At 43.8% G+C, this 17,592-nt stretch overlaps 1 protein-coding gene across 1 annotated transcript in view; it reads left to right on the top strand.

Moving 5' to 3' along the window:
• MEI1 (meiotic double-stranded break formation protein 1) overlaps positions 1 to 17,592 on the top strand; it is a 75,189-nt gene that overhangs the window by 38,125 nt on the left and 19,472 nt on the right. Inside the window, exons 20-22 of the mRNA XM_058568258.1 lie at positions 9,059 to 9,334; positions 14,773 to 14,938; positions 16,367 to 16,471. Coding sequence (XP_058424241.1) covers positions 9,059 to 9,334; positions 14,773 to 14,938; positions 16,367 to 16,471 — 547 coding nt within the window. The remainder of the gene's footprint in view (positions 1 to 9,058; positions 9,335 to 14,772; positions 14,939 to 16,366; positions 16,472 to 17,592) is intronic.

The following is a 17,592-nucleotide window of genomic DNA, read 5'->3' as shown; positions in this document are numbered from 1 at the left end:
TAGCTAATTCTCTTAACAGTCCTGGGATGTGGAGATTATTATTTCCGTTTTACACATAAGAAAATCAAGACTTGGGTTAAAGTAACTTTCTCTAGTTCACACTGTTAGTTGTTGGGGGAGCCAGGACTCCAACTCAGACTTGACCAACTCCCAAGGCCCTTAGTATCACCGCTGTTTTGTGCAGAAGGAGAGAGGTGTGAGTTATCTCCTTCTGGTAACAGTTTATCAAACAAAACGGGTTACTGGGACCCAGATCGTTGTTAATCAGGCTGATTTTGTATCGCTTTGATGGTGGTTGTATGTGTACAAGTTTTCTCTCTCCAGTTTCTTTGTAAACTCTTGGGGATCAAGGACTATGTCTGATTCATCACTGCATCTCTTACCTTTTTCATTGATGATTGCTTCTACTTCTTGGATGTGGACCCTTTGGACTCAACCTAAGGATACTCTTCTTTCACTGATTATTAATTTTGCCTCTTATTTTTTTGGTGAGGAAGATTAGCCCTGAGCTAACATCGGTTGCCAATCCTCCTCTTTTTGCTGAGGAAGATTGGCCCTGGGCTAACATCCATGTCCATCTTCCTCTACTTTATATGTGGGACGCCTGCCACAGCATGGCTTGATAAGCAGTGCATAGGTCTGCACCCAGGGTCCGAACTTGCAAACCCTGGGCTGCCAAAGTGCAGCGTGCAAACTTAAGCACTCTGCCACCAGGCTGACCCCAACTGCTTCGCCGCCAGACTGGCCCCTAATTTTGCTTCTTTTTGATTACTGTTGGGGCACATATGTTATAAGAAGACCTGGTTTAATTTGAATAGAAGCAGGAAGATATAGTGGAAGTGCACAGATTTTCAAGTAAGATAGACCTAGGTATATAATGTCCCATTGTCTCTCTTTTTGTGGTATTAGCAGCCATTGGTGATCATTGCATAGATCCATTAATTCATTAGGGATTGCAAAATAATAACATCCTAATTCTGTCATTCTGTCTTTATTAACTGGAATACAGGTATAAAAAGAAACTTCTCTCATCAACTAATCGATTACCCTGAACAGTAGATTGTATAGGAAGCGTAGGTTGAATGTTTGATTCTTTCCCTTTAATTGTCAGTTTTCAAAAAAATGAGTTTGTTTCCTAGCATTCTTCAAAGATGACCAGAGAGATTCTTTATATCATTATGAACTTGTGGATTTAAAAATCTTTGATATATTTTAATCCACTGTAGTTATTATCTTTTAGAGGCTCGAATTGTCCTATCTTTGGCCGAGGGGAGCCTATTTAGGGTGGCTCCTGAGTCCTTTTGACAGAGTTTGGGCTTTCTAGTCTGACAAGATACTTCAGGCTTGTTTTATACATTTCCTGCTGTCCCATTCTCTCTTGAACCTACCCCAGTTAGGCTTTCACCCTTACCACATCTCTGAAAATGCACTTATCAAAGTTACCAATAACAGACACGTGGCTAAAGCCAGTAGGCAGTATTTAGTCATCATCTCACTTGACCTATCAACAGTATCTCTTTTCTTTCAAACACTGCCTTTACTTGGCATCTAGAATACTGTGTACTCCTGGTTTTCCTCCTACCTCATTGGCTGTTCTGTCTCTGCCTTTTGCTGAGTCTCTCTTATCTCCCTCACCTCTAAGTGTTGCAGTACCCCAGGGCTCAGTCTTTGACTGCTTTTCTTTTCTTTCTAAACTTATTGCTTTGATGATTTTGTACAGTCCCGTGGTTTAATTCATGGCTGAATTAATAGGATCACTCTGGCTGCTAGGACAATAGATCAAAGGGGTACAGAGGTGGAAGAACAGAAACCAGTTAGGAGGCTACAGCAGTAATGTAAGCAAGAGATAGTACAGGAGGCTGTGAGAAGTGTCAGCTTCTGAATATATTTTGAAGCTGGAGCCAATGGATCTCTTGATGGATCAATGTGAGATGTGAGAATAAGAGAGGATAAAAGGATATGTCTGAAATTTTGGTTCTGATGGGGGTCAAAGAATTGTTGGATTGAAAAGGATATGTCTGAAGATTTTGGTTCTGATGGGGGTCAAAGAATTGTTGGATTGAAATAATAGAGGGAGTGAGCTGGAAAGTTAGGAGGGATGGTAGCAAAAGTGGGTTGCTTGAAATTAGGATTATTGGGGAGGGTGCAGTTCTTGGTAAAGACAAGATTTAGGGGCACGACCATGGGCATGAATGGCTGAGGCAGGTGGAGGAGATTAGAACAGAGGAAGACAGAGAATTTAGAGGTCAAGGTTTTGGAACTAAGGAGGTGGGAGCGAAAATAGTCTCCACTTGAGAGATTGTAGGCAAAACAGGTGTTTGGAAGAGGGTCAAAGCAACAAGGTGAAGGGAATATTCAAAGAAAAGGTACAAGAAATAGGGAACTGTGAGTGAGTTCTAGAAGGGACAGTGGAAGGGTTTTAGAAGCTGGATAAGAGTGGGAGATGGAAACAAAAAAGGGCATGCTCTGAGCCATATGAGGATAACCTGGAAGTTCTGGGCTTCCTGAGATGACTAATGTAATCAGGGCAGAAGGACATGATAGGAGTAATCCTTATGGCTTCAAGACTAATAAATGGTGGCAAGGCTGGATTTTGGGGGCCTTCTCTTCACATCTACCATTGGTGGTGTGGAAACCTGAAAGGTAGCTCAGGCACCTCCAGGCTTCCCCTCTTAGGTGTGCGTCCAAAGATGACATATAACATTGTTTTCCATGTTTTAAAATTTTATATAGATATATAAATGGCAACATATAATCACAACTTGATTTTTTGTGTGTGTGAGGAAGATCAGCCCTGAGCTAACATCCATGCTAATCCTCCTCTTTTTGCTGAGGAAGACCGGCTCTGAGCTAACATCTATTGCCAATCCTCCTCCTTTTTTTTTCCCCAAAGCCCCAGTAGATAGTTGTATGTCATAGCTGCACATCCTTCTAGTTGCCGTATGTGGGACGCGGCCTCAGCATGGCCGGAGAAGCGGTGCATCGGTGCGCACCCGGGATCCGAACCTGGGCCGCCAGTAGTGGAATGTGTGCACTTAACCACTAAGCCACGGGGCCAGCCCACAACTTGATTTTTTAACTCAATTTTATTTTTCTATATTTATGTATTTATTTATCCTTTTTTTGTTGTGATAAAATACACAAACATAAAATTTACCATCTTAATCATTTTTAGTGTGCAGTTCAGTGCTATTAAGTACGTTAATATTGTTGTGCAACCCTCACCACCATCCATCTCCAGAACTCTTTTCATCTTGCAAAACTGAAACTCTATGCCCATTAAACAATAACTCCCCATTCCTCCCTACCCCCAGCCCCTGGCAACCACCATTCTGCTTTCTGTCCCTGTAATTTTGACTACTCCAAGTCTCTCATATAGGTGAAATCACACAGTATTTGTGTTTTTGTGACTGGCTTATTTCACTTAGCAGAATGTCCTCAAGGTTCATCCATGTTGTAGCATGTGTCAGAATTTCCTTCCTTTTTTAGGCTGAATAATATTCCTTTGTATGTATGTACTACATTTTGCTTGTCCCTTCATCTGTCAATGGACACTTGGATTACTTCCACCTTTTAGCTGTTGTGAATAATACTGCTATGAACATGGGGTACAAATATCTCTTTGAGGTGTTGCTTTCAATTCTTCTGGGTATATACCCAGAGGTGGAATTGCTGGATCATATGGTAGTTCTATTTTTAATTTTTTGAGGAGATGCCATACTGTTTTCCACAGCGGCTGTACCATTTTACATTCCTACCAGCAGTGCGCAAAGGTTGCAATTTCTCCACATCCTCGCCAAAACTTGTTATTTTCTGTTTTTTTGATACTAGCCATCCTAATGGATGTGAAGTTATCTCATAGTTTTGGTTTGCATTTCCCTAATAATTAGTGATGTCTAATATCTTATCATGTGTTTATTGTCCTATTGTGTATCTTCTTTGGAGAAATGTCCATGTAAGTCCTTTGCCTATTTTTGAATACGGTTGGTTGGTTTTTTTGGTTGTTGTTGAGTTTTAGGAGTTCTCGGTATATTCTGGATGTTAATTCCTTATTAAATATATGATTTGCGAATAATTTCTCCCATTCTGTGGGTTGCCTTTTTTTTTCTTTTTTTTTTTTGTGAGGAAGATTAGCCCTGAGCTAACATCTGTTGTCAATCCTCCTCTTTTTGCTGAGGAAGATTAGCCCTGAGCTAACATCTGTGCCCATCTTCCTCTATTTTATGTGAGATGCCTGCCACAGCATGGGTTGATGAGTGGTGTGTAGGTCCGCGACTGGGACCCCAACCTGCAAACCCTGGGCCGCCAAAGTGGAGCATGCGAACTTAACTACTACACCACCGGGCTGGCCCCGTGTGGATTGCCTTTTTACTCTGTTGATAGTATCTTTCAATGCACAAAATTTTTAAATTTTCATAAAGTCCAAATTGTCTATTCTTTCTTTTGTTGCCTGTGCCTTGGTGTCATATCCAAGAGATCATTGCCAAATCTAATGTCATGAAACTTTTGCCCTATGTTTTCTTCTAAGAGTTTTATAGATTTAGGTCTGGATCCATTTTGAGTTAACTTTTATACATGGTATTAGGTAAAGGTCCAATTTCATTCTTTTGCATGTGGATATCAAGTTTTTCCAGGACCCAGGATTTGATGGGAGGCATTTTTTTTTTTTTTTTTTTTTTTTTTTTGTGAGGAGATCAGCCCTGAGCTAACATCCGCCAATCCTCCTCTTTTTTCGCTGAGGAAGACGGCCCTGGGCTAACATCGGTGCCTATCTTCCTCCACTTTATATGGGACGCCGCCACAGCATGGCCTACCAAGCAGTGCGTTGGTGCGCGCCCGGGATCCGAACCAGCGAACCCCGGGCCGCCGCAGCGGAGCGCGCGCACTCAACCGCTTGCGCCACCGGGCCGGCCCCAAGAGGGAGGCATTTTTTGAAGACTGTCTTTTCCTCACTGAATAGTCTTGGCACTGTTGTCGAAAATCATTTGGCCATATGTGCAAGAGTTTATTTCTGGACTCTCTATTCTATTCCATTGGTCTACGTGTCTTTCTTTATGCCAGTACCCCACTGTTTTGGTTACTGTAGCTTTGTGGTAAGGTTTGAAATTAGGAAGTGTGTGTCCTCCGGTTTTGTTCTTTTTCAAGATTGTTTTGGCTATTCCAGGTCCCTTGAGATTCCATATGAATTTTAGGATGTGTTTTTCTATTTCTGCAAAAAAGTCATTGGGATTTTAGTAGGGATTCATTAAATCTGTAGAATACTTTGGGTAGTATTGACATTTTTACAATATTAAGTCTTGGACTCCATGAACATGGAATGCCTTTCCATTTATTTATGTCTTCTTTAATTTTTTCAGAAATGTTTTGTAGTTTTCATTGTACAAGTCTTTCACTTCTTTTGTTAATTTCTAAGTTTGGGTTTTTCTGCTATGTCTTCGTTATTAGATTTAGGTTGTGCATTTTGGGTAAGAATACTACACAAGTGATGTGTCCTCAGGAGGCATATGATGATGGTTTTTCCTATTATTGGTGAAGTTTGTGTTGAATACTTGATATTGCTAGATTTTTCCATTGTAAAGTTCCTATCTGTCTCTTTGTAATTAATAATTATCTAGTGGGAAGATCGTTTGCAACTGTCTATATATTCTGCTCCTCATCAAACTTTCTCCCACTAGTTTTAGCATCCATTGATGATTACTGGCTGAATGAAGGTTGCAAAATGGTGATTTTCTGACTCCATCATTCCTTCTGTATTTTTTAGTTGGAATTCTACTGTAAGGAAGATCTTTTGTTTCTTCCCCATTTATTTATTGATTCATTTTACTCAACATTATTTTTGAGAATTATGCATGTAGATTCATGTTGCCCTAGTTCATTAGGAAGTTGTTCTGAATGGAGTGAAAAGAAAGGTTAGGAGAGAGGTGAAAGAGAGGTTAGAGGGCAGAACATGGGCCCTGAGGCTTTTGGAGACAGGGAAACTCTTTGTTCTGGGCAGCCTGGCAGGGCTGAGGAGTTGTGGGGAGAGGAGTACTTCATGAAGTCATTGAGGCCTTGGTGGGCAATGGGATTGCTCAAGGTGGGTGGCGTTGGAAGGGACACATTAAGGAGGTTTATGGACCTCTTCCTCAGGAGATTTGCCTCCAGGCTCCTGGTTCTTTCTTTTGCCTCTGTCTCTGACCTTTCTTTCCTCATGCAGTATTTTCTATGAGAAGGCTTCCTTGCTGTCATCTACTTGTGAGTACTCTGTGCAGCAGCAGGATGACCTTATAAACATGCACTGCAGTGAAAGGCAGGACTCCTAGATCTCTATTCTGATTCTGCCACTAATGTTTTGGGCACCCTTGGTGGAGTTTCCTTCCCTTTCTGGCCTTGGGCTTGCCATCCAGAAGTGAAGAGGGGAGCCAGAGTCACCTCTGAGGTCCTTTCTGACTCCCACAGTCCTTAAGCATCTGTAGGAAGCAGTAGAGAAGATGCGTTGGTGTGTATCCGGATGTGTGTGTGAGGACCTCCCAGTAGCTGGAGTGTGGGTGTCTCTGGAGGAATAGACATTTCGGAGTGTCAGGCCCTACTTATTCCTGGAAGCTCTTTTTAGTAACTTCTCTCCAGTTTGATCAGCATTTCCTAAGCCCTTGAACACTACTCAATGTACATGATTATTTATTTGCTTCTCAACATTTTAGTAACTCAACCAATGTGGATTGAACCCTTGACATGTGCCAGGTACTGTGCGGGGCCCTGTCAGGGTTAGGGTGAATCAAACAAATTCTCTGCCTTCAAGAAGCACCAGTTTGGCAGGAGAGACAAAAAGATCTCCTATAAGGCAGGCAACAACAGCAATGAATGCTCTCCTGGAGCTGGAAGCCTGGGCGAGAGCTACGGAAGCACATGGGGAGAGAAGTTGTATCTGATTGTTGCACTGGGAAAGGCTTTGTGGAGGAGATACAGGTGGTAAAGGGAGAATTTTCAGGCTGAGAGTAAAGCAAGATTTAAGATACAGAAGTGGTAAGTTACCCAGTCTATCCAGTCAAGGAAGGAAGCCTAGTTTAGTGTGCCTTTGTTAAGTTATGTGGGAGATAGGAAAGTGGGGAGAATTCAGAAAGGTAGACTTATGTCTTTAATAACTTGTTCAAAAATGAAATTAAGGAAACAATTCCATTTATAATAGCGTCAATAAATAAAATACATAGGAATAAATGTAGAAAAAGAAGTGCAAGGACTTGTACACTGAAAATTACAAAACATCATTGAAAGAAATTAAAGACCTAAATAAATAGAAAGACGTTGTGTGTTCATGAATCAGAAGACTTAATAGCCAGTTGTAAGATAAATAAGTCCTGGGGATGTAATGTACAACATGATGACTATAGTTAACAATACTGTTGTGTATATTTCAAAGTTGCTAAGAGTAGATCTTAAAAGTCTCATCACAAAGAAAAAAATTTTTGTAACTGCGTGGTGATGGCTATTGACTAAACTTATTGTGTTAATCATTTCACATTGTATACGTAGGTCAAATCATTATATTGTACACCTTAAACTTATACAATGTTATGTGTCAATTATATCTCAATAAAGCTAGGGAAAAAAAGACTTAATATTGTTCAGATGGCAATACTACCCAAACTGATCTGGAGATTGAACACAATCCCAATCAAAATCCAAGTTGCCTTTTTTTTTCCAGAAATGGACAAGCTGATCCTAAAATTCATATGGAAATGTAGAGTACCCAAAATAGCCAAAATAATCTCAAAAAAGAAGAACAAAGTTGGAGGACTCACACTTCTTGATTTCAAAACTTACTACAAAGCTACAGTAGTCAAGACAGTGTGCTTCTGGCATAAAGATAGACATCTAGATCAATAAAGTACAATTGAGAGTCCAAAAATGAACTCATATATTTATGGTCAATTGATTTTTGATAAGGATACAAGGACAATTTAATAGGGACAGAATAGTCTTTTTAACAAATGGGCTGGAACAACTGGATATCCACATGCAAAAGAAGAAATTGGACCCCTACCTCATACTATACACAGAAATTAACTCAAAATGGATCAAAGACCTAAATGAAAGAGCCAAAACTATAAACTATAAAATTTTTAGAATAACATATTAAGGAATTTGAATTTTGTTATATGTGCAATGGGAAGACATAGGTTTTTGAGGGTTAATAAATGATTCAGCACACCTTTGCCCCCTCTGTGCCAGGCCGTATGCCAGGTGCACAGATTAATCTGTCACGGTCCCTGCCCTCAAGCAGCTCAAGTCTAGTGTGGGAGGTAGACACATATGCTGACAATTACAGCATACTGTGGTAAGTATCATTATAGAGCTGGGTTTCTCAGTGTTGGCACTATTAACATTTTGTACAGCATAATTCTTTCCTGTGGGAGGCTGTCCTGAGTATTGTGGGATATTTAGGGCATCCCTGCTCTCTCCCACTAGATGCCGGTAGCACTTCCCCAATCAAGACAATCAAAAATGTCTCAAGACATTTCTTTTTTTTTCTTTTTTTTTTTTTGTGAGGAAGATCAGCCCTGAGATTTTGTGAGGATTCCATGCTGAATCCTCCTCTTTTTTTTTTGCTGAGGAAGGCCGGCTCTGAGCTAACATCTATTGTCAATCTTCCTCCTCCCCCCCCGCCCCAAAGCCCCAGTAGATAGTTGTATGTTATAGTTGCACATCCTTCTAGTTGCTGTATGTGGGACGCGGCCTCAGCATGGCGGGAGAAGCGGTGCGTCGGTGCGAACCCGGGATCCGAACCCGGGCCGCCAGTAGCGGAGCATGCGCACTTAACCACTAAGCCACGGGGCCGGCCCTTCTAGACATTTCTAAATGTCCCCTGGGGAGCACAGTCACCCCTAGTTGAGAACCATGGTCATGAGGTAAGCACAGCGGGGTTTTCTTCTCACAAGAGGGTGCTGGGATGAGTCACTGAAGGTGTCCTGTAGTACTGAGATGCCAGTACATTTTTCCCAGTCATGGCTTGGTTATGTTTGTTGGGGTCTCTTGGGTCCTCTGCAAGGTATATTTAGCCCCTTTCTTTCTTTGTCTCCAGGCTGTGGTCAGTGCCATCAGAAAATTCCTAGAGGGCATAGCGGACCTACACCTAGTCTACACCCACCACCCCCTCCTGCTCAGGTTCTTCCTGTTGTATCCAGAGCTCATGAGTAGGTTTGGGCACCGTGTCCTGGAACTTTGGTTCTCCTGGGAAGAGAGCAGCTATGAGGAGCTGGATGATGCCCCCTCTGCTGGGCAGCCCACCCTTCCTGCCAGCTTAGCAGCCCTGTTCCACATTCTCAGAAGCAGCCCCAGCATCCTGCTTATTTTGCTAGTAAGTGATCACTTACTCATTTCTGCATTCAGAGATTGTGGGCCCTATGTCTCTGGGAGATGATTTACTGAGGTCAGGAGGCACCAGCAGCTACTTTTGTTCACCTCTGGAATTACTGCTGTTGCCATGTGAGTGGTAGGTCCTTTTGGCTGGCGGGTGCCTGGTTTCTGTAAATCTGTACCCTGTCCTAAGTCTGATGGAAGTCTGCTCACTGAGAGATATGTACCTCTCTATTCCCCAGGGGTAACTATGAAATGCTGATCTCAGTCACCATTCCCTCTCACCTCCCAGTCTTCTCAAGCAGATTCTGCTGGAGGTTCAATGTCAAAGGAGACCCCTGGGGCATGTAGATGGAGATGTCTGATTGGGGAGGGACTCAGCCTTTTTTCTGCCATGACTCGCATGAAAATGGTACACATGCAACACAGTCCCTTGGGCATACCCAGAATTATTAGAAACCCCAATGCTTTTTTATAAGGTAAGACATCTCTATAATTCCTATCAGGTACATCAGTTAGATAAGTAGGCTGCCTGTTGTCTGCAGTTTCTAACACACTGGCTTTAACTCCACTTTTTTCCTTCCACTCAAGAGAACACATTGGAAAACAAATTAATGAGACTGACATTTTTGTAGAGGTAACTCCTGTAATTTATATATTTTTTAAAAAAGAAAATTATTTGTACATTTGCCACTTTGTATTTAGTGAGCAACTAATGGCAGGTCCCAAACTGATTGCAGCATACCAACGTAGGAGACACTTGGTTTAGAACCTCTGCCTTCAGTACCAGTTCACCTACGTTGCCCCTCCCTTGTCTAGGAAGAATGACACAGCCCGATAGAGATGATGTTCTTATTATCAACAAACACGATTCCCTGACTTTATTGGAGTGACTGTGGTAGAAATAACACCTGCGTGTTATGTATCGCACGCCCTTAGGTACCTACATCTGTCCTTGTTCACACGTACACACACACACACACACACACACACTGTCCCCTCAGACTTAAATCTTCACCTCCCATCCCTGAGATCTGTCATTTTGTGAAGTCACACATGGGTTGGCTTGATCAGGGCCACATTTATGCTTTGGCTCAAATTCTTCCTTCGAAGAAGAAAGGAGAAGGAATGGGTTAAAAATAAAGCATTAGTGCATAAATGAGGAAGGCAAGATGGGATGCCAGGGAAAGTAGCAATGGATAGAGCTAAGATATTGGATTTTCTTTGCCAGATGAAGTATTCAGGGTCAGTTCCTCACACATAGTAGGTACTTAAAATATTTGCTGACTCATTGAATTAGGAGTCTGGATCTAAGTCTCTCAAAAGAAAAAATGAACTCAGATCTTCTGAGAGAGATACTAATGATGGTATCTTATTTTTTTTTTCTTTTTAAACAAATGAATAAATAGAGAGATTTGCCCAAGGTCACAAGAGTTAAGATTAAAACTGAGATTTTGACTCCCTGTCCAATGTTCTTTCCAGTAACCTGAGCTGACTCTCAGAACAAGAAAGAAACCAACCCTGATCCAGTGTTCCATCTAATTGGAGAGCTGTTTGTGTGACCACTGAGGGTACAGGGAAGAACTGGACCTAGTCCCTGCCCCACAGGCCAGTGAGGGAATCAGACACGGTGAACCACAACTGTACTAACAGTGTGGCAATAAAGGTTAGGCAGGGTGCTTGGGTGGCAGGGAGGGCAGAAAGATGTCATATAAGCTGATCCTCAAAGGATTTGACAAGTCAAAAGGTTTGGGGAGGAAGCTGCCAGGCCGGCACAGCAGCATGAAAGTGTTTACTATAATTCAGGGACCATGAGTGGTCTGGTGTGGTTTTGGAGTTTGGAGGGTGCATCACAGGAGATAAGGTCGGAGAGAGATAGGGAGGAGCAGGTTTTTGGAGGCCTTGAATTCACTCACTTTTTCATTTATTATACATTTATTTGGTACTTACTAGGCACTAGGCATTGGGAATACAAAGATAATTCAGATATGGTCGGTCTTTGCCCTTGAGAAAATCATAGATGCTTATTTCATCTCTGTCACCTTGTAGGCGCTTATAAAGCCTCACTGCAGGGAGAGAATCAGAGAATGATGAAGCTAGAAAAAAATCTCAGGTCATGGCACTAGGCTGTGGAGTGGTGGAAGAGTCTAAGCCCCTCTAGACTTGCTCCTGGTTGCTCTGAATGTCTTCTACCCACACCCAGACTCGCTGGTCCCTGCCCTCCCAACCCTTTTCACTCTCATGTCCTTCCCTTTACAGCCAAATTTATAGAAGTAGTTTTCTGCTCTCAAAATTATCGTATCTCACTCATTCCTCCACCCCATTGGCTTCTGCCCCCGTTGTTACTCGAAATCATTCTCACCAGGATCAGCAGCAATGTCCTTATGGCTAATTGCAGTGGACCTTTTGGTTCTCATATGACCTGTTAGTATTTGATAGTTGTCCACTTCCTTTTTATTGACACTCTTGGCTTCAGTAATACCAACTCCCTTAGTTTTTCTCTTACTTCTCTTGATAGTCCGTCCCAGTCTCTTTCATAGTTTTCTCCCTGCTAGTGCTTGAAAGTTAATGTTCTTCAAGGTTTTGTCCTAGGCTCTCTTTTCACTCAGTGCATTCTCCCTGGGTTGTCTCATTCATTCCCATGACTTCGGTCACGTCCTCCCGCATGCTGATGACTCAAATCTCTGCCCCCATCCCTGACCTCTCTGAGCTCCAGATCCATAAAGCTAACCATCTATTTGACATTTCTGTCTAAAATGGGGTTCATTATCTTCCTCTCCCCAGTTCCCTTTTTCAGTCTGGATCTTCCTAGGGTGGAGGCCCCTCCCTAGCTGAAGGCTATCCTCGGCCACTAGCTTCAAAGGACATAAAAAAGAAACAAGCCAAAGAAAAGATGAATCTCAGGAGATCAAATCCTTAGAGTCCCTGTCCTTGAGAAGCTGGAGCAGGTGCCCCACCTTTTGTTGTGGTGACCCAGTTCTTGTCCTTGAATGTACACCATCCTCATCACCCCTCCTTCCTGGAGGAGGTGGGGGCAGGGCAGAGAGGAGCCTTGTGCTTCACCAGGTAGAGCTCAACAGGAAGGAGCTGCCCTTAGGACTGGATGCTGCATAGAGATCCAGGAAGATGAAGGCATCTCTGAGCTTCAGTTTCCTCACATGTAAAATGGAGATAACGTGAAGATAAATGACAATATGTAGGAATACCCTTGGTATGCTGTACACAGTAGGCTATCATTCACTGATCTTTGACTGACTCTGAACCAGATAAAGAACATTAATCTCAGAGAAGCTTATTGAATTGCCCAAGGTCATATAGCTAATAAGTGTCGTGACCATGACTGGAGCCTAAAGTTAATGAGTTTTTCACTAAATTAGGTCCTAGAAACATCAGTGTTACAAAAGAATAGTGACCGGCCGGCCCCGTGTCTTAGCAGTTAAGTGCGTGCGCTCCGCTGCTGGCAGCCCGAGTTCGGATCCCTGGCGCACACCGACGCACCGCTTCTCCAGCCATGCTGAGGCCGTGTCCCACATACAGCAACTAGAAGGATATGCAGCTATAACATACAACTATCTACTGGGGCTTTGGGGGGAATATAAATAAATAAATAAAATTATAAAAAAAAATAGTGAGGAACAGCTTTATTGTCTGTATATATATATAATTCCTGCCATTTCTCCCCATCTTCTAGCCATAGGAGGGGAAAAGGGTCTAAAAACATGTGTTGGTACCAATTTCTGTTTTTGACATGGGTAATTAACAGCTGAAAACAAAGCTGTTAATTGCCACGCTTATCAATGGGTGGTCTTTCATGTAGGTTGTTTAGATATGAAAAACAATGATGTCACAGAAGCTCTGTTTGTTCCCTGCTTGGCCACATCACCCTGGTCAGTCCAGTCCCAGCGAGTTGTGGACAGCTCTGGGTAGGAGAGACTGCAGAGTGGGCTATGTTCCTACCAGGGCCTTCCCACTCACCCATGTGGTGGGGTGCACACCTCCCAGCATTCAGCATGGCCACCAAAGGCTGAGTAGGCCCTTCCTTTTGTACCTTTAAAATTTACTAACTCAGGTTCCTGAGAGACCATCTCTGGCATTCTGGCAGCCATGTGGTGGTGGTGAAGGAGCAGGACCCAGAAACTGGTTTGGCCTTGGGCCTTGTGACCTTGGGCAAATCATGCCCCCTCTGGGCTTCAGCCTCATACTCCATAAAGTAAAAGGGTTGATGAGAAATGAACTGAGATTCCCTCTAGCCCTCCCATTCGTGATCCTCTCCTTCTAGAGATGTTTTCTGAGTCCCTACAGGATGACAAAGATGAAGCTGATCTCATCCCTGCCCTTCATTAACTCATAGTGGAATTCACAACACCACTGCTTTCTTGATAGGCAAACTACTTAATCTGCCCCAGTTTCCTCATTTGACAAATTGGGGTGACACCTACCTGGAAGAGTTATTCTGAAGATACAGATAATGTATAAACAGACATACAGCTACTGTTTAAACACTGCACAGTACCTGACATTATGAGCCTAACTGAGTGGTTGCTACTGATATTATAGTTGTTTCTCTGGCAGCTGTGGAGGTTTGTGAAGAGCCAACCCTGGTGCCATCCAGTGATCAGCACATTTGGATTTGTCTAGCCAGGTGCCCTGTAGCCATGTCTCTCTGTGTGTCAGGAGCTGTCCTCCCTGGAAAGGGAGTCTGTTTGTGACCTTGGATTCATAGCACCCAGCCATAACTGGCCCAGTATGTTAGCCTGTCCAAAGGAATTGGCTTGTTTGAGCTAGTAGGTGCCAGGAGCTGTGGGATAGCCTCTGGTGTAGCTTCTGACTGGCTTTGCCTTTAAAATATACTCATTAAAATAACTGTGAAAGCAAATAAAAAGCAATGTCTTTTTCCACATTCTGAACCCAAGGCCTTTATAGCTTAGGGCAAAAATAACCAGATGCCATGGCAAACAAGGGGCCTGACCTGGTCCTCGCTTCCCTTCCTGCCCTGAATCTGTCCTAACCCATTCTCTCCCTGCCCTGTGACATCTCCATCCCCCTCTCCTCTTCTCCTTTAAGGCACACTCAGGTCCCCTGTCCTGAAATAACCTCTTCTTGATCCTAATACTTCCATTTGCTTGAGAGAGGCATCCTGGAAAGTAGAAAGGGTTTTGGACTTGGAGTTAGGAGACCTGCATTCAAATCGTAGCTGTGCCACTTACTGGCTTAGTTACCTATGGCACATCATGTAATCTCTTTGAGCCTTTGTTTCCTCCTGTTTAGGATGGACCTATTCGACAGGATGATACATGATAGGTGCTGAGTAAGTGAGCACTGCCTTCCCCAGGTTCTGTGACACCATCATCCTGGGTCCTTTCCCAGCCCCGTTCTTCTTTACTACCTGTCCCCAACTGTGATGCCCTCTGAGTTATGACTTTCTTCTCTCCTGCTCAGGACCTCATCTATTCCAGCCCAGTGGACACAGCCCGCAAGGTACTGATTGTCCTGAGGACCTTTTTGAGGAGGAATGAGGATGTCCAAGTGGGTGGTCTCATCCGAGGTCACTTCCTGCTGATCCTACAGCATCTGCTAGTGGAGCGTGGGGCCTCCCCCTCAGGAGGTCAGTCTGCAGCTGCTGGGGTATGTTTTGACCTGAAGGTCAGTAAGGAGTAGGCGTCCTTGATAAGATCTGCTCCAGGAGACAGAATCAGTTTTCTCTTCAAAAGAAAAGTCAGACCAGTGTGTCATCAAGCTATACTTTATATCCTTCCTCTCATTGGAGAGTGAGTGCTCATTATATTTGGTTTGGAGTGTGTGTGTGTGTGTTTAATTATATTTAATGTCTCTGTGTGTTTAGCATGAGTGGATGTGTCTGATGTATGCATGCATGTCCCCACCCTGCACAGCATGTGCTCAGAGCTGTTTGTCACAATAATGGCAGCCCCTAGTTGGGAAGAAGAAAGCGGGAAATATGGGGGAGGCCAGGGAGGCAGCAGCAGCCAGCAGGAGGAGGGTGGATCTGTGATATATTGGAAGATCCCAGTGAGATCCAGAAGGATAGTTTCCAAATCTGGAATGGGACTCACTGGAGTCAAGGAAGCTTGATGTTTGGTACTGTATGAAGACACTGAAAAGGCTGGGATTGGTGTGTCTTTTCCTATTTTTTGAAAGTTGAATTTTTAAATTAAATTTCCAAGCAATTAAGAGGGAGTGGGAGGGCCGGCCCCGTGGCTTAGCGGTTAAGTGCACGCGCTCCGCTACTGGTGGCCCAGGTTCGGATCCCGGGTGCACACCGACGCACCGCTTCTCCCACCATGCTGAGGCCATGTCTCACATACAGCAACTAGCAGGATGTGCGACTGTGACATACAACTATCTACTGGGGCTTCGGGGGAAAAAAAGGGAGGAGGATTGGCAATAGATGTTAGCTCAGAGCCGGTCTTCCTCAGCAAAAAGAGGAGGATTAGCATGGATGATAACTCAGGGCTGATCTTCCTCACAAAAAAAAAAAAAAGGGAGTGGGAGGAGAGTTGTGGCACTTGGTCCAGTCTTGACTGAGGATGGGGGTTTGGAGGTGGGTATAAGGGTGTCTGGAGAAGCTGAGTTCTTCCTTTGCAGGGAAGGATAAGCCACATCTAACTGATAATAGTATTTAAGAGCCATGAGATTTTGTGGAAACACGTAGTGGAAAGACTGTGGGCATTTGATTCAGATTTGGGTTCAAGTCCTGGCCCTGCCACTTACTGGCTGTGGGACCTTGAAGAAGTCACTTGGCCTTTCTGGGTTTCAGTTTTCCTCACTGCAAAATAGGAATAACGATCCCTGTTTCACATGGTTTTAAGAGAATTAAGTGAAATGTTGAATTCCTGGTACCCAACCCAGAGTTGGCACTCAGTATATCAGTTGCCCCTGTTCCCAATGAAGAAGGAAGAAGGTAGGAAGTAGGGTTAAATCCCAGCAAACCATTTACAGCGGGGTGGGGTGTCTGTCTGACCTTGAGGTGATCTGAACATCAGGACCCCTGACCAGCCCTCCTTGCTCCTCACAGCCTCGGGGAACCTGCCGTTGCTGCTGAGCCTCCTCTCCTTAGTGCAGCTGAGGAACGAGTCAGAGCAAGAACTGGACAGCATGGCCATGAAGCTCCTTCACCAAGGTGCCCTGGCCACTTGGGCAGTGCCTCAGGGCCCAGGGCTGGGTGTGCTGTGGATGCTTCCTCAGTAGCACTGGCATTCCTCCTTTCTTCATCCTTTCATCTCTTTGGAAGAAGCTAGTGGGTCATTCTGTTCCTGTGGGCTTCTTGCTAAGGGACCTTCCAGATCTCTCTGCTTGTTCCCTGGGAGTGTTTGGGAGACAAAAAAAATTTATATATCATTGTGTGACAAGCATAAGCTCTGGAGTTGGGAAGGCCTGGTTTGTTCTCAGCTTAGTCACTAGCTATGCGACTTTGGGCAATCACCTAGACTCTATGAGCCTTAGGTTCCTTGTAGGTAAAATAACAGTACTTACCTGATTTAGGGTTGAGATAAGGAATTACTGTAGATGTAGAATGCCATACAGTGCTTGGCACACAGTAGGCCTTCAGCAGATACTATCCGTATAAATTCATTTTTTCCTGACACAAGTTCAGTTCTCCACCTCACCCCACAGCTGATTCAGGATCTGATGATCCAGTTCACAGTTCTCTAGGCCTCTTTTCTACCCACGCCCCAAACGTCATTAGGACCTTTCATCGCTCATTGACACAGTTCCCACTTCATAGGCAGTACCTTCAGGAAGATTTGTTGAGGAAAGGTTGAAATTAATAGGAAAAATGGCATGTCTTCAGTACCTGTGGCCTGTCAGGTCTTCTGGCCGCAGGTGAGGATGGTTGTTTCCCTGCCTGGAGCCCAGACCTCTTCATGAGAAGATCAGTGTGAGGCTCAAAGTGCGCCTCCAGGCCCATCGCTTCCTGGCAATGCTGGTCGTTGCTGGCCTGTCTGTCAGGTCAAGGATAACACTCAGCTGGGAGAGAGGTCTGTGTGAGACAAAATCAGCTGTCAAAAGGGCCTCTGACAGGGAGGAATAACGGGCTGAAACATACATGTGAAATGTAATATACATTTACATATAACCCTCGAGTACTTTTATTTGAGAGCATTGTGGATAGAGGACAGTAGTTCAGGGGTGAGGATGTGGGAGGGGCTTGCTTGTCTGGTTGACAACAAGCCAATTAGAAGTCAAGTGTGATGTGGCTGCCACAAAAGTGAATAGAGACTTAGATAGATGTCATATTGG

The sequence above is a fragment of the Diceros bicornis genome, chromosome 25 (assembly GCF_020826845.1).
Source record: "Diceros bicornis minor isolate mBicDic1 chromosome 25, mDicBic1.mat.cur, whole genome shotgun sequence".
NCBI lineage: Eukaryota > Metazoa > Chordata > Mammalia > Perissodactyla > Rhinocerotidae > Diceros > Diceros bicornis.
Note: the sequence above shows the minus strand (reverse complement) of the source record. Positions and strands in the feature narration are given on the sequence as shown.